The sequence below is a fragment of the Monodelphis domestica genome, chromosome 3, assembly GCF_027887165.1.
Source record: "Monodelphis domestica isolate mMonDom1 chromosome 3, mMonDom1.pri, whole genome shotgun sequence".
In the NCBI taxonomy this organism is placed as follows: domain Eukaryota; kingdom Metazoa; phylum Chordata; class Mammalia; order Didelphimorphia; family Didelphidae; genus Monodelphis; species Monodelphis domestica.
The window spans coordinates 135,848,701-135,866,240 of record NC_077229.1 but is presented as its reverse complement, the minus strand read 5'-3'; the positions used below and the strand labels follow the sequence as shown (position 1 = coordinate 135,866,240).

Below are 17,540 nucleotides of genomic sequence, written 5' to 3'. Positions count from 1 at the left end.
TATCTAGGATTTCTCAATCTGGTGTCTTACTTGGATGGAATGGAAAAATATATATTATTCATCTGCTTTTATCTTTTGTAAAAAAGAATTATGTTACTTTTTAATTACATAAAGAGTAGAAAATATAGTAGATCAGACTCTAACCATACAGATAAGTTTGTTTCTATAATCTTTCATCAAACAGAGCCATGGAAAATATAGAATTAAGGAAAAGCCATTTTAAGGATAAAGGGCTTACAAGTTAAGCTGTAGAAGATGGACCAAGTAGTTAGTACAGAGCGAGGATATAGTAGTTACTTAGTAAATGTTTATTGGTTGATTATTCATATATGAAACAATTGGTATTGCTCAGTATGGAAAATAAAACAGATATGGATTTAATAATGATTCTCAAGTAGAACAAGAATTTCTATATATGGTAACTAATATCTCTTTCTACTGAGGAAACAAGTTTAAAGTTACATTAAGAATTTAGGTTAGAGCCTTCTGGCAAGGATGCTAACATGAAAGATATTAACCAAGCCCAGATTCCCTAAAAATCCTCAACAAGGATTTTTTTTTTTAAACCCTTACCTTCCGTCTTGGAGCCAATATTGACTCCAAGGCAGAAGAGTGGTAAGGGCTAGGCAATTGGGGTTAAGTGACTTGCCCAGGTTCACACAGCTGGAAAGTGTCTGAGGCCAGATTTGAACCTAGGACCTCCCATCTCCAGGCCTGGCTCCCAATCCACTGAGCCACCCAGCTGCCCCCTCAACAAGGATTTTTAAAAGAACACCAGAAGGAATAAAGATTTAATACAATCTAAGTCTCTTTTTAGAAGCTAGGGATCATTCCTAGCTACTATTCCATTGCATGCTGATCCTCTGGGCTTGGCCTCTTCCCCCTTACCAGGGACCCTTGCTGCCTGCAGAAGCTAAAGAGACACCATTTCTTCTTGTTCCCTTCCCCTGTCTCCTGGCCTGACCTGCTTGCAGGGTCAGAAGAGAAATACTTTTATTACTTCTCATCACTGGTATCCTCAGTGATATTAATAACCTTTCTGAACTCATTTGGCAGTGATTAATAAACTCCTCCCATCTGGTCATAACCTTCCCATCTCAAGTTATCCTTAACCTCTGGCTGTCATTTCTCAAACCTCTTGTTACCCTAGTATCTCCTCAAGATGCTGCATTCTAAAGTTCTCTAAGACCCCATCCAGTGTGCTCTCTGGAATGAGCACTCAATAAATAATAGATACTTTCATCTTAAATCTTTTCCTTTCCTACTTTTTCATCTTTTGGCTCTCTTACTCATTCCTTCCAACTTCTTGCTCAAGGTGGGTGAGTTAGAACACTTCTTGCTCTCCACTACCACTTGTCAGCTCTTTCTCCCCGTCACTCAATACCTTCTCTTTTAAGGTTTATTCAATCCTTATCAATCCTCTAAATAAAATTTTGGCAGCTGTCATCTACCACTCTCTAGGATGTTCCTTTTTTCCAGAAGTCAATTCAGTACATGGCTCATAGTCCTCACCAATTCTTGGTCTCATATTGGGAAACTTCACCATACATACTGACACTCTCTCAAATGCCCTTACCTCCTACTCCCTTAACTTGCTTTATTTCTCTTGGTATATCCTTCCAGCCAACCTTAGCTACCCAGAGAGAGGTCACACTCTTGATCTTACCCTCCCCCCCAATGTTTCACTTCATTGTTTATGAATTCTGAAATTCTTTATTGTTGTCATATTACCTTGTTCTCTGCCTTATAACCCCAAACCCTATTTTTCATCCTCATCTTGACCACCAGTCTCTTTATGTTTAGGGTTTTCCCAGGCTACCTCCCCTGTACTGTCTGTACTTTTCTTCCTTCCTAACCTTGTTGGCTTAGTGAACCAGTCTAGTTCTATATAGTCTTCTTCCCTTGACTCATTTGCTCTCTTGTTCTGTTGCTAGTCTTACTCGGCCAAGCCTCAGCCTGGGATAATTTCCACCATCTGCTGTCTTTGCTTTTACTCATGTGTTACTGAATGAAGCTGGAGAAAATCACAAAACCCTGCTGACTGGATCCCTTGCCAATATATGATATCTCAACCAGGCCCCTCACTGTGACAAGACAATCCTTTTACACCTCCTGATTGACTCACTATCCCACTCATCACAGTGGTTCTTTCAAATCTTTTTATCCATCCATAAACTTTTGTAGCTCTTCTTCTTGCTATCTTCTCAGCTGAAAATCTTTCCACATTTTACTAGAAAAAAAAAACTGAGGCTATTTGCCAAGTTTTCTCTTCTTTAATTCATATCTCTCATGACTTTTGGTACTATCTATGCCTTCATCCATTTTTTCACATAATGACTTTACAAAATTGAACCTCTCTTCATGCACAATTGTCTTCCCCAATAGATCATCTGTTGTCTATCCCTCTATTGTCCCTACTTTCTCATTCATCTTCAGTCTCTCCGTGTCTACTCACTACTTCACAATAGCCTGGAAACTTGCCCATGTTTCCCCCATCCTCAAGAAAAAAAGTTTCATCTATCCATTCCTACCAGCTATTATCCTATGTTTCTCCTGTTTTCTTGTGGCTAAACTCATTGAGAAGGCCGTCTTCAACAAGACCTCAACTTCCTTTCCTCTCATTCTCTTAACTCTCTACAGTCTGGCTTTCAACCTCAACATTTAACCAAAATTCCTCTCTCCAAAATTATCATTGATCTCTAAATTGTTAAATCTAAAACTTTTTCTCAATCCTTGTTATTCTTGACCTCTGCAGACTTTGATGTGTTGATCACCTTTTTCCTTATATATACTCTTTTATTTGATGATTTTATCAGCTCCCATGGATTAAATTATCATGTTTATGCCAATAATTCTCATATCTACTAATCCAGCCCTAACCTTTTTTACTGACTTTTAGTATTGCATATGTAGTTGCCTTTTAAATATCTCAACATATCCAAAACAACTTATTATATTTCCCCTTAAACCCTCCCCCATTTTTAAACTTCCCCTTTATTGTTCTGGGTACCACTATCCTCTTGGTCCCCCAGTCTTGAAACTTAGGTATCATCCTCTACTCCTCTCCATCTTTCATTCCCAACCATATCTGATTTATTGCTAAGCCCTATAAACTTCATTATTGCAACATTTTTTTAAAGTTTGTTTTCTTCTCTCTTCTCACCACCCTTAGTACATGCTCTTGCCACCTCAAGTCTATACTATTGCAAAAATTTACTGCCACAAATCTCTTCCCCACTCTGGAATATCTCCCATTCAGGTAAGGAAGTCATTGTCTTAAGCCACCCTATCTCCTTACCCCCAAATAAATTACAATGACTCCCTATCACCTTCAAGATCAAATGTAAAATCTTCTATTTAGTATTCAAATTCTTTCATAACCTGCTCTTCCCCTCCTTTCCAGTCTTCTTATACTTTCCCTTCCCTACTCCCCACATACATCTTTGCAGTCTAGTAACACTGACCCCCCATGCAGTTCCTCATACATCTATGATAATATCACCCAATTCCTGGTGTTTTTACTGGCTGCATGCCCCCCATGCCTAGAATTCTCTCCTCTTTTTCTGCTTCCTGGTTTCCTTCAACTCCTGGCTAAAGTTCTGTCTTATACTAGAAGCCTTCCTTGATCCCTCTTATTTCTAGTGCCTTCACTCTGGTGATTATTTCCAATATCCTGTATCTAGAGCTTATTTGTACATAGTTGTTTGCATGTTGTCTCTCTTATTAGACTAGGAGTTCCTCGAGAGCATGAATTGTCTTTTACTTTTCTTTATAAACCTAGTAAATTTAGCACATTGGCTAAGTAGGGTTTTTTTTTTTTAACTATACCTTCTTTCTCAGTACCAGTTCTAAGACAAAAGAGCAATAAGAACTAGGCAATTGGGGTTAAGTGACTTGCCCGGGGAAACATACCTTAGAATTGTCTGAGGCCAAATTTGAACCCGGGTCCTCTTGACTCCAGACCTAGCACTCTACACTGTACTATCTACCTGTCCCTTCAAAGTAGGTTTTTTGGTGTGTTTAAAAAAAAAAAAAACTCTTATCTTCCATCTTAGAATCAATACTGTATATTGGTTCCCAATCAGAAGAGTGTTAAGGGCTAGGAAATGGGGTTTAAGTGACTTGCCCAGGGTCACATAGCTAGAAAGTGTCTGAAACCAGATTTGAACCCAGGACCTCACATCTCTGGACCTGTCTCTCAGTCTACTGATTCACCAATCTACCCCCTCAAAGTAGGTTCTTAATAAATATTTATTGACTGACTAACCAGGTGGGTATTTATATAAACTTAAGAAGACAGTGAAATCAAATAAACCTCATACTTTGATTAAATTCATGAATTGGAATGGAACATTTAAAAAAAAATTATGGGCCAATGGACTTAGTTTCCATAAATGTATTTTCTGAGGATAGGTCATTTTAGTCTTGGTTAGTTATTAAAATATATTTTATTCTTTTTTTCCAGGTAAAAGATAAAGATTACTTAAATCTAACACCAGACCTAAAAGCATTAGTTGAAGAGAAATTAGTGACTTTAAAAAGCAGCAACACAGAAGAAGACTTAAAAAAAGATGATAGACTTGTGCAGTTTCGAAAACAACTGAGAGAAGTGAAGAAGCAATGTAAGTGTTTTGAAAAGTTATTTTATAAACTTTTCAGTACCAATATTGGACACTGAAAGATATTTTCTATTCATATTTATAATGAAGGGAATATTCTCATTATCATCTCGGTTACAAAATTTGCAGATGTCTGTGACTTTGTGAGACCACTCAATTTATTGTTGTCTTTTGAACCAGTTCTTCTACTGCATTTTTGTGTCCCTTCTTCTTTTCATTTCATATCAGTTGATATCTAAAAAGCCAAAAACTTCTTAAGAAAATTCTTTAGCTTGCTTTTTTTCCCCCATTAGAAAAATAACCCATCCTTTATATTTGTATTTTCACAGTTTTTAAGTGGTCAATCAAGGAACATTTATTAATAGCTAGTATTTGTTTATCACTTACTGTCTTGTAGGCACTATGCTAATTATTGGAGAGACACAGAGGTGAAAAATAATCTCTGCCCTCAAAAAACTCACATTTTAATTGGGAAGAAAACATATAAGTAGCTATCTACATAAAATCTATACATATAGTAAATGGTAGGTAATCTCAGAAAGTACTTATGAATATGTTTGTGATGAATGGGGAGAAGGAACCCAAAATGTATATTACACAAGGTGGGGTTAGAACTGCATCTTGGAAGAATGTCAGAGAAGCTAAGAAGATATGGAGATGAGGAGGAAGAACTTTACAAGCATGGAAAACATCTAGCGAAAAGTCATAGAATAGTAATGATGAAGTATAATATTCAAAGAATTACAAGTGGACCAAAATGTAGCTATATTATAAGGGTCCTAAAGGAACTTAAAGTATAAGAAGTCTAGGAAGGTAGAATGGGGTCAAATTATGAAATGATAAACCGGAGTTTATATTTGATCCAGAAGGTTATAGAGGATTACTGGAGGAAAAAAAATCACCTTGGCAGCTGAGTCGAGCATCAATTGGAGCCAGAGAGTCAGCAGACATTTATTGAACATTTACTTTGTGCCAACTATTATGCTAAACTTAGATTTCTGTATTAGGCACACTCCTGTCCTCAAGGAGCTTAAATTTTAATGGAGAAAGATAACACATAAAGTGGGGGAGGTATATAGGAGTTGCTAAAGTTCAGATACATGAGGCATGATTGTTGTGAAGCCCTTACCCCCAGAACAGAGGCCCCCAGGAGCATAGTTAGGCAACTGAAGCATGGTGGTATAGTCAAGAGAATGAAGTAGAAAGAAATCAGGAAGGAGTGTGGAGCCTCTTGAGAAAAGGAAACTGGTTAATAGGCTTTTGCAGTAGACTAAGCAAGAGGGAACTATTAAACTAAGTTGCAGAAAGCATTCTGGCTTGAACTGATAGAGGGAGTGTCTTTCTCTGTGAACCTGTAGAATCATAATTTCTGTTCCTATCATTCTCCTTATTGAACCTTCACTCCTTGGTAATGGGGTGCAGATTTATCCCTTTAGGAGTTATAGGTGAAGCAAATTCTTTTGATGGTTCTACTTTCCTCACTGTCTGTTTCATTTTCATACTATAAAAAAGAATTGTGTAATATTAGGCAAAGATTAACTTCATGTCTTTATTTGTGCTTTATGATATGGTTTCATATTTTGAAATAGACTTTTACTTCTAAGTATTTTCACTAAACTAATGTTGAGGTCTTAAAAAAGGATTAGGGAAGTTGTTGTCTATTTAACAAAGAGCCCAAGTTTCACAATTTCAAATGTTTTGCAATTTTAAAGAAACCTTTGCTTTGATTTAGACTTAGATTACATACTTTCTATTGTATGTTCTTAAATTTAGTTTCTCTCATTGAGGCAGTGCTCTATAATCTGTTGCTCTTGGATGGTCAATGTTATTGTAATTCTTTTGTGATTTTTAAATGTGCTAGGGAATTTGCCTTTTTCCTGTTTATAAAGATAATATGTTTTAACTTCAAGAACCAAGGCATTTAGTTGATCTTAGTGATCTTTTGCCGTTACATGTAATATAAACTGAAGGCCAGATTATCTGGCAATTGGAATTTCTTCCTATTCCCCTCATCCCTTGCTTTTCTTTTTAATGGAGGTTTGCTCATAATAAAGCATGAGGAACATATGTAGGCAATAACCCTAATTTCATGAAGATTTACCTCAGGGCTATTATCTTCTCTTCTTCTTTCTCCTTTGCTTTTATTTTATGCTCTTCCATTCTCTCTTCCTCTTCTGTCCCATTTTCTCCCTTCATCTTCTCTGCTTCCTTTCCCACCTTTTCCTTCCTTCTTCCTTTTTTTTTTAAACCCTTATCTCCCATCTTGGAGTCAATACTATGTATTGGCTCCATGGTAGAAGAGTGGTAAGGGCTAGGCAATGGGGGTCAAGTGACTTTCCCAGGGTCACACAGCTGGGAAGTGTCTGAGGCCAGATTTGAACCTAGGATCTCCCGTCTCTAGGCCTGGCTCTCAATTCACTAAGCTATCCAGCTGCCCCCTCCTTCCTTTTTAAACAGGAAAACTAGCAATTTTTTAAAATTATGTTTACTAAGAGGAGTATTTTCCAGTTCTGCAGGTAACTGGAATCATTAAATGACAAATAAGTCAGTAATGTCCTATCTAGAATGCTTTTAAATTTTTAAAAATTATTTTTAAAATGCCTCAATTTTAATTCAATATTTCCTTTAGTGCCTTCAATGAAATCGTCCTTTCATTTTAATTTAAATTGATTGTTGATGCTCTTTAGCAGGAAAAATTTCCATTTCTATATTCCATTGAAGTTGTTCCTTCCTCTTAATCAGCACTTTCTTTCTAGTAATCCACCTAGTACTTTCTTTCCAGTAATCCACTTATTGATGTCTTCTATCAAACTTTTTTTTCTGTTGGTGGTGGTGGTAGCAGTTTTTTTTTTTAATTTTTATTTAACTAGTCAATTTAGAACATTATTCCTTGGTTACAAGAATCTTATTCTTTCCCTCCCCTTCCCCCACCCCTTCCCATAACTGACACGCAATTCCACTGGGTTTTTCATGTGTCTTTGGTCAAAACCTATTTTCATGTTGTTGATGTTTGCACTAGGATGATTATTTAAGAGTCTACATCCCCAATCATATTCCCTCAACCCATGTAGTCAAGCAGTTGTTTTTCTTCTGTGTTTCTGCTCCCACAGTTTTTCCTCTGTGGAGGAATGTGGATATCCTGTATCCTGTATCCTGAATGTGGATAGTGTTCTTTCTCATAAATCCCTCTGAGTTGTTCAGGATCGCTGCATTGTCACTCATGGAGAAGTCCATTATAATCGATTGTACCACAGTGTATCAGTCTCTCTGTACAATGTTCTCCTGGTTCTGCTCCTCTCACTCTGCATCAATTCCTGAAGTTCTTTCCAGTTCACATGGAATTCCTCCAGTTCATTATTCCTTTGAGCACAATAGTATTCCATCACCAACATATACCATAATTTGTTCAGCCATTCCACAACTGGAGTGCATCCCCTCATTTTCCAATATTTTGCCACCACAAACAAGCACAGCTATGAATATTCTTCTACAAGTCTTTTTCCTTATTATCTCTTTGGGGATACAAAACCCATCAGTGCTATGGCTGGATCAAAGGGCAGACAGTCTTTTAGCGCCCTTTGGGTATAGTTCCAAATTGCCCTCCAGAGTGGTTTGATCAGTTCACAACTCCACCAGCAATGCATTAATGTTCCAACTTTGCCACATCCCCTCCAACATTCATTACTTTACTTTGCTGTCATGTTAGCCAATCTGCTAGGTGTGAGGTGATACCTCAGAGTTGTTTTGATTTGCATCTCTCTGATATAAGAAATTTAGAACACTTTTTCATGTGCTTATTAATAGTTTTGATTTCTTTATCTGAAGATTGCCTATTCATGTTGCTTGCCCATTTATCAACTGGGGGATGGCTTGATTATTTGTACAATTGATTTAACTATATAAATTTGAGTAATTAGACCTTTGTCAGAGGTTTTTGATATGAAATTTTCCCCCCAATTTCTTGCTTTCCTTCCAATTTTGGTTGCATTTGGTTTTCTTTTTACAAAACCTTTTTAATTTGATGTAATCAAAATTATTTATTTTACATTTTGTGATTTTTTTCTAACTCTTGCTTGGTCTTAAAATCTTTCCTGTCCCAAGATCTGACATGTATACTATTCTGTGTTCACATAGTTTACTTAGTGTTATCTTCTTTATGTTCAAGTCATTCACCCATTCTGAGCTTATCTTGGTGTAGGGTGTGAGGTGTTGATCCAAACCTAATCTCTCCCACACTGTCTTCCAATTTTCCCAGAAGTTTTTATCAAATAGTGAATCCCAGAAGCTGGGATCTTTGGGCTTGTCATAGACTGTCTTGCTGAGGTCACTTACCCCAAGTCTATTCCACTGATCCTCCTTTCTGTCTTTTAGCCAGTACCATATTGTTTTGATGACCACTGTTTTATAGTATAGTTTGAGATCTGGGACTGTGAGGCCACCTTCCTTTGTATTTTTTTTCATGATTTGCCTGGATATCCTTGATCTTTTGTTCTTCCAAATGAACATTGTTATGGTTGTTTCTAATTCAGTAAAAAAGTTATTTGGAAGATCGATGAGTATGGCACTTAAATGAATAGATAATTTTGGGTTAGGTGGTCATTTTTATTGTTAGCTCGTCCTACCCATGAGCAGTTAATGCTTTTCCCATTGCTCAGATCTAGTTTTAGTTGTATGGAAAGTGTTTTGTAGTTGTGTTCATATAGTTCCTATGTTTGTCTTGGCAGATAGATTCCTAAGTATTTTATGTTGTCTAAGGTGATTTTGAATGGAATTCCTCTTTCTAATTCCTGCTGCTGATGTGTGTTGGAGATATTTGGAAATGCTGATGACTTTTTTGGGTTTATTTCATATCCTGCAACTTTGCTAAAGCTGTTGATTATTTTTTCTAGCTTCAAACTTTTTTTAAAAGATTGATCTATCAAGGAACAGGTATTCATTAGGTAAAGCATCTATTGTGTATCAAGCACTGGGAATAAAAAAAAAAATCATAAATTAAACAAATCCTACCCTTAAAGATTTTACATTCTAGCAAGGGATACTGCATATACATATATTACAAAATAATATATACATTTTAGAAACATGTTAAATTACAGAGTAATTTATTTTAATAAATGATATTTGATAAATTTACTTAGATAAATGAAGCTGGATAGTTGATTTACTAATCATGGTCTGGAAGAAAGCAAGTTAAATGTACAAAAGTTTGGGAAATAAAATCTGTTGGGGAAAGATTAAAACTTTAAAATTAGCATAGTATAATGGAATGAACATTGTCTCAGAACTTTTAAGATTATAGTTATGGAGCCATTAGAGATCTGAACTCTCATTTGTTTGCAACCTCTTCATTTTACAGAAGTGAGAAAACCAAGATCCATGGAAAAATGGAAGCTAATCTCAGAGGGAAGAAACTAAAAGTAAGAAGGACTAGGAAAGATGTCTTATAGTTGAGATGTTATCTGCTATTTGAAGGAAGCCTGGGAGGCCGAGATGTAGAAGTGATGAGAGAAAGAATTCCAAGCATAGGAGATAGCCAGTGAAAATGTCTAGAGTTGATAGATCAATTGTTTGGTAGTGAGGAAGCTAGTATCATTAAATCTAAGTATGGCAAAGAGTCCAATATTATTAGATCAAGGTATTGTGGAGGAGAATACAATGTTAAGAAGATTAGACAGGGGGAAAGGGGAGGTTTTGATAGACCTTTACAGTTGACAGACCTCTCTAATCAGTTCACTATCTCACTTATCATAATACTTTTATCAAAAATATTCATCCTTCACTCTTCTCATGAGAAATTTTCTTCTGGGGAAGGGAGGAAAAGTTATTAAGATCTTTAAATGGTCAAGAGAGGATTTTATGTTTTATCTTCACAGTAAGAGAGAGCCATTGCAATTGATTGAATTGCTGTTGGGAGACCTAAATTTTAGGAAGATCAAGTTTCAGAAAACTGGAGGATGGGCAGCAGTGGGAGAAACATTGAAGTAGAGATGCCAACCATCAGGCTGTTGTAATAATCCAAGCTTGAGATAATGAGAATTTGTAATAGGATGGTAATAGTGTCAGAAGAGAGGAGTTTTATTAGAAAGTAACACTTTATGAAGGCCTTAGCAACAGATTGAAAATGGGAGCTGATGGAGAATGAAGTGTTTGAAGGTGCAAAAAGGGAGAGGGTTTTGGGGATGGATTGAATTGGGCCAGTGTCAGTAGGTTGACTGTGGGTTGTAAGACTAACACTCTGACCAAGGCAGAGCCTGGTCTGAGATCACACACAGACCACTCAGTAAAATGGGAAAGTAGGTTTAATTAAAGAGAATAGGTTAGAAGCATATGGGATAACCCTAAAGCTAATTTTCTAACTAATACCCCAAGGATCTAATGTCTCTTCACAGAGATTCTTCAGAGTCGTTCTACAGTAATCCCCTCCTCACTTCCTAAAAATAGAGTCCCTGATCTTGATAACTAATTAACTTGATAACTAACAACTAAAACCCCCATTAGCTGGTATTAAGGTACTGGTCTGTGTACGCCTGATAGGGCCCAGGGAAGGTCCTGGATCCAAAAAGGACCTAGACCTGGTCTCACAATCATTGCAGATGGTTAGTCAGGATCACCAGGTTCTGCTCTGATGAAATACAGCACATAAGACAGCAAGCAGGATAGGAATAAGGATAGGATCAGCCACTAAGGAAAAGCAGCCACGCCCTGCAGATACCTCCAGAGAGACAACTACCCCACTAATTCCAGTCTAAACCTTCCTTCAAAGTTCCAGAATCTTTCCTGCTGGTCTCATGCCACTCTCCTTTTCAAACTTACATACTTTCCTACTTAATTTTTCCTTATAACAAAGGTGACACATACGTTGTAAGCCTGGGCAACTGGAAGGATGCTGGAAGCCATGACAGTAAGTGGGAAGTTAGTAAAAAAGAAAGATTTGGGAGTAGCACAGTCAGGCCCTCTACAGGAACGACTGATGAATGTGACATCATGTCTTTAAATCTGAGGGTATGGAGTTCTTGTTTAGGAGCCTTAGTTTTTTCAATGAAATATGAGGCAAGGCTCTCTTGCAAGGTTTGAGAAGGGATGTATGTTTTTTGAAAAGGCACTGTGGTGAGTGGAAAAGTGAATCTCTTAGGGCAGCGGTCCCCAAACTACTGCCCACAGGCTACATGCGGCCCCCTGAGGCCATTTTATCTGGCCCTTAAAGCACTTCCAGAAGGGGCACTTCTTTCATTGGTGGTCAGTGAGCGAAGCACTGTATGTGGTGGCGCCGCAAAGCATAGTGTCGCTCATGTACAGTACTACTTCCAATGACATAATCCTTTGGCACCTTGTTCTGAGAGTAACTGAAGGAGAACAAGGTGCCGTGCAAAGGATTATGTGGCTGCACAATGGAAGACATCGACATGGTGAGCGGCGGTCTGGAGGAGGGGATTCTGCACTGTGTATAGTGGTGGCGGTGATGGGCCTGTGCAAGGTGTGACAGTCCGATCACAGCATGCTCTGCAGCCTTCACTATTCCAGACAGAAGGATACAGATTTGTTCATAGGTTTTGTTTATTTTTTTATAGTTCGGCCCTTCAATAGTCTGAGGGCCAGTAAACTGGCCCCCTGTGTAAAAAGGTTGGGGACCCCTATCTTAGGGAGATATAAAAAGGGCATCCCTGTTGACATTATGTAACCAATTTATGTTGGGCCCAGGCTGCATTTTAGAGGGGGGTGATAAACATTACTGTAAAATATAAAATGTTTAATGAAAGCTATTTAATTATATTTAATAGTTACACAAACAACTAAGTACAAAATAAATACTTTTAAGGAGAGAGTATTAACAACTTGGAGAAGTCAGAAAACACTTCCTGGGAAAATCATCTGAATTATTTTTTGAAGACAGGGAGTATACTGCAAATATGCACTTGTACAGAGGCAAAGTTGTGAAATTTGAAATGGCATAGATGATGAATAGCTCACAGGCCATTTGTACAACAACAAAGCTTCAATGAATGAAGGGAAGTAGCCTTAGTCAAATAATTTCCTTCTCTAGGCTGTGTTTTCTTTATATTTTAAATTAGAGGGATGCACTAAATAGTCTCTGAGCTCTATTCAAGATCTGGAGCTGTGCTCTTAATATGAAGTATTTGAAAAGGTGGGTGGCACCCATAAGGTGGAGGTTTTAAAATGAAAAAAACCTTTTTATTTTATCATAGATGGCTATAGGGAATCCCAGATTTCTCAAGAGGGAGTGAGGCCTGGGTGATATGATCATATGATCAGATTTATATTTTAATAATATCATTTTGGCAGCTATATGGAAGCTATTGTAATAATCCAAGTGAGAGTGTGTGAACTAGGGCAGAAACTTTGAGTGGGAAAGATGTTGTGGGTGTAGAATTGATAAAATTTGGTAATTGATTGACTGTGGAATAATAGAGGGAGGAAGAAGAACTAAGATGTCTTTGAAATTGCAAATCTGGCTAACTGGAAGGCTGATAACACTATCAAGAGAAATAAAGATATTTGGAGGAGTGAGAAGTTTTGAGGGAAATAGCATGAACTCCATTTTGGCATTGTTGAAATTGAAATACCTATAGGACATCCAGGGTTTAATATACAACTGGCAATTGGATCTAATATGTAATTGACATTCCATAGAAAAATTAAGATTTGAGAGTTATGTGCAAAAAAGATGATAAATGAACCCAAGGAAGATGATTGATATATACATATACATATACATATATACATATATGTGTGTGTGTGTGTGTGTGTGTGTGTGTGTGTGTATGTGTGTGTGTGTGTGTGTATAAAATCACCAAGGGAGAGAATATATACCGAGAAGAGAACAGGATATAGGAAAGAAGCTTACTTGTAGAAACATAAGTTTTAATTAGAAATCATAGTAGCAGCTTCACAAAAATCATGAAAGGAATTTATAGTTGGAGTTCAAACTTTTCCTCTTCCTTTTTTGCATTCATTTTTTGGGAGGGAAAAAAAAATGAAGTCAATCAGTCAATAAACATTTAAGTGCCTACCGTGTACCAGGCTCTGTACCTAGTACCAGCATAAAAGGGAATGGGAAAATGAATGTTTTTATGTACATATAATGATGATGTTTCATAAAAAATGATGCTATATATATATATATTACATATATATATATACACTACACTATACTATACTATATTATATTATATACATATATAATAAAAGGCTCTCTCAAAACTGCAAATATAGGTGATAGATTTGTTTCATTCAGGAAACTTATGGTATAGTTGGAAATAATACTGGAGATGAATTTCTATCAGTACTTGAAATACCTCAAGGAAGAGGCCACAAAGTAATAACTTTGTCTTTCTATGCTTCATTTTTTGCATGTTAAAACAAAAATTTTCAAAAATGAAGTCACCTGTAAAGTCCTTCCAGTTTTCAATCCTTTGAGTCTGTTGTACAAGTTATTTTAATTTAACATAGATTTGAAGTGGAATGAAATTTTTAATTTAATTTATCAAAGGAATAGTACCCAACTATTCTTTTTTTAACTTCATTTTCTTTAAAAATTATTATCAGTGTTTTTTCTTTTACATCACCATTTCTTCTCAATGCCTACCTATCATCTTTCCATAGAAGTATAGTTAACCTCCCCACCCCTGCAAAATCAAACCATTCTCCTATTTTGGCAATATATTCCTAATTCGGCACCATTGGTCAACTGTCTCTGTGATAAGAGCTGGGAGTCATGCTTCACAGAAATCTCGATTGTTCCTAAGGATTTCAGAATTCTGAAGTCTTTTCTTTGTTATTTTCCTTCACATTATAAGAAGAATCATTTAAAGTGTTTTTCTGGTTTACTTTATTTTGTATCAGATCATACCAGTCTCTCCAAAAATTTCTGAATAACTTGTGGTCATTATTTTTTCTTATTTTAGTACCTCTCTCAATCTAAATCACTAATTCATCTGTAACTTACAGTCTAAGATAGCTGGTTCAGTGACTGACCCATGGTCCCATCTATCATATCAAAAGCAAGACTGGAACCCAAATATTCCTGACTATCTTCTATGCTGCTCCATTCTGCTTATCATTTCCTTTTGCAAAATAATATTCTGTTTATGTCATAGATTTAAAAAAAAAACCCAACATACTGTGTTTTGGTTCCAAGGCAGAAGAGTGGTTAGGGCTAGGCAATGGGGGTCAAGTGACTTGTCCAGGGTCACACAGCTAGGAAGTATATCTGAGACCCAATTTGAACCCAGGACCTCCCATCTCTGGGCCTGTCTCTTAATTCACTAAACCACCCAGCTGCCCCATGTTTATAGATTTTTAAGATATATAAGGAATTGGTTAAAGTTCATTGTAAGAAAAAGAATCTTTTCCCAGTTGGTAAGTTGTCTTTAGTATATGAACAAAACAATTCTCAGTGAAACAAATAAAAGCTCTGAATTGCTATATGAAAAAAATTGTTCTAAGTCACTTCTAATTAGAGAAATGTCTCTTAAAATAATTCTGAATAGGGGACTTCTGGGTAAGCATGGAGGCAGTCTAAAAGTGGCTTATGTACTCTTCCCAGAACAGACAGACAAGGACTACACCAAAAGACCTTAAGAATCATTTTCAGAGGATAGGAGGAGCTGTAAAGTGGGGTGCAGCATTGAAAGTGTGTGGGATTCGGCTTTACCAGCCTATAAGAGGATGAAAGGGCTTCCACCCAAACTCGAGCCAATCCACCCTCCTCCTCCCCCACCTACAGAGCCAGAGCCAGGGCCAGAGCACGCCAAAACAATCAAACAAGGGGAGCCTCTAGAGTAGTAGGGGGCACATCTGTGTCCTTGGGAACTGACTAGTACAGCAGGGGATCCTCCCCTTAAGGCAGCTAGGCAGAGAACCCCAAAGCTCAAGAGAGTGCAGACCTCAGGTGCCCGGAGGCAGGGAGTGAGCAAAGAGTGCCTCAGAAATGAGCAGGGGGCAATTCTGTGTCCTAGGGAATTGACTAGGACTGCAGGGGACCCATCTCCAAAAGCAGCTAGACCAGAAAACCAGGTGGGCAAGAGAGCACAGACCCTGAGAGCCCCTGGGAGGGAGACACCGAGAAAAACCACAAAGGACTGCAGAGAATCGAGAGCCTGCCTGTGCTCCTTAACTCCTTACACAAAGAACTTGCCCAGCTGACTCAGATTTCTGACTAAAGAGGGAACTGAGAACATCTGCAAAAATGGCTAATTGTGCACAGTTGCCTCAAAATCCCTCCAAAAAACTGAAAAGGAAAGCCATGACCCTCGAGAATTTTTACGGAGGAAAAACCCGGACTACAGAGGAAATACTGGACGAAAGTCAAACAAAGGCAAAACCGGAAAAAAAGAAAAAAACCCAACAACGGAAATTGTCCACAAGCCCTGGAAGAGTCTCAAATGGAGCTTATCATCAAAAAGATGGAAGCCCTCAGGAAAGAAAAGTGGGAAATGGTTCAAAGAAAAAATGAAGAAATAGCTGAATGCCAAAAGATTAAAGCAGAAAATCAAAAGATTATGACACAGAAAACCAGGCCTTAAGGACCAGAATTGAACAACTGGAAACCAATGATCTTGCAAAACAGCAAGAATTAATAAAGCAAAGTCAAAAGACTGATACAATAGAAGAAAGCATAAAATATCTCACTGATAAGGTGACAAATCAGGAAAATGGAGGAAGGAGAGATAATTTGACAATCATTGGTCTACCTGAAAAGCCAGAAATAAACAGGAACCTTGACACCATACTACATACTACATACTACAAGAGATCATCCAATAAAACTGCCCTGAAGTTCTGGAACAAGAGGGCAAAATTGACATTGAAAGAGTTCATAGAACACCTAAACCCCCAAAAAACAACTCCCAGAAATATGTTCCCAGGGGAACATATGGGCATTCAACAAAATAGAAGATTTCCAAGTATATGTAAGGAAAAGACCAGAACTCAGTGGAAAGTTTGATATCTAAACACAAAGATCAAGAGAAACATGAAAAGGTAAATATAAAAGAGAGGGAAAAGGAGAAAAACGTGTTGGTTTTTTTTTAATTCAAACTCTCTTCTTTAAGGGCTACAATTAGATCAAATTATATATATTAATATATGAGGAAATGTTATTTGTAACTATCAAAAATATTTTCAGTATTATAGTAAATAAAAGAATCTTTCATAGGAAAAGATTGGGGCATTAAAGGCTATAAAATGATATAGGGGAAAACAGGGTGAGGGGGAATCAATGATGGTACTAAGAGATAGTTGAAGAAATAAAATGAATAGAATAATTTTTGTCACACAAAGATATACGTGGGAAGGGGAGGGTGAAGAATACTCTTACAAGAGGGAGAGGAAGAGAGTGCTATTAGATGATACCTGAATATTACTCTCAGTGAAATCAATTCTGAGAGGGAAGAGCATCTAGACCCCTTGTGATCTTGAGGTCTATCTTATATTACAGGGTAAGGAAGAAGGTGAAACTAAGGGGGGTAGGGGGGAGGGAGATCAAAAAATTAAAAAGGGGAGGGAAGGAGAGGGAGGAGGGTATTCAACAGAACTTAAATAACAAGAAGGGAACAGAAAGGGAGGGGCCAGAAAGGGAAGTATATATCAAGGGAAGGGAATAGGGGGATTGACTAAAAGTAGACCACTGGTTTAAAAAGATATAGCACAAAAAGAAGAAAGGTCAGAACTAGGAGAGGATATCAAAATGCTAGGGAATTCAAAAGTGACAATCATAACTTTGAACGTGAATGGGATGAACTCAACCATATAAGGTAAACGAATAGGAGAGTGGATTAGAATCCAGAATCCTACCATATGTTGTCTACAAGGAACACACATGAGATGAGTAGATACTCACAAGGTCAGAATTAAAGTGTGGAGCAAGACCTATTGGGCCTCAACTGACAGAAAGAAGGCAGG

The 17,540-nt window shown here is 37.3% G+C and overlaps 1 protein-coding gene across 1 annotated transcript in view; it reads left to right on the top strand.

Annotated features, from left to right (window-relative positions):
* The window catches only part of NSMCE2 (NSE2 (MMS21) homolog, SMC5-SMC6 complex SUMO ligase), a 340,838-nt gene that overhangs the window by 157,684 nt on the left and 165,614 nt on the right, over nucleotides 1-17,540 (top strand). The window contains exon 4 of the mRNA XM_001381273.3: nucleotides 4,466-4,622. Coding sequence (XP_001381310.1) covers nucleotides 4,466-4,622 — 157 coding nt within the window. The remainder of the gene's footprint in view (nucleotides 1-4,465; nucleotides 4,623-17,540) is intronic.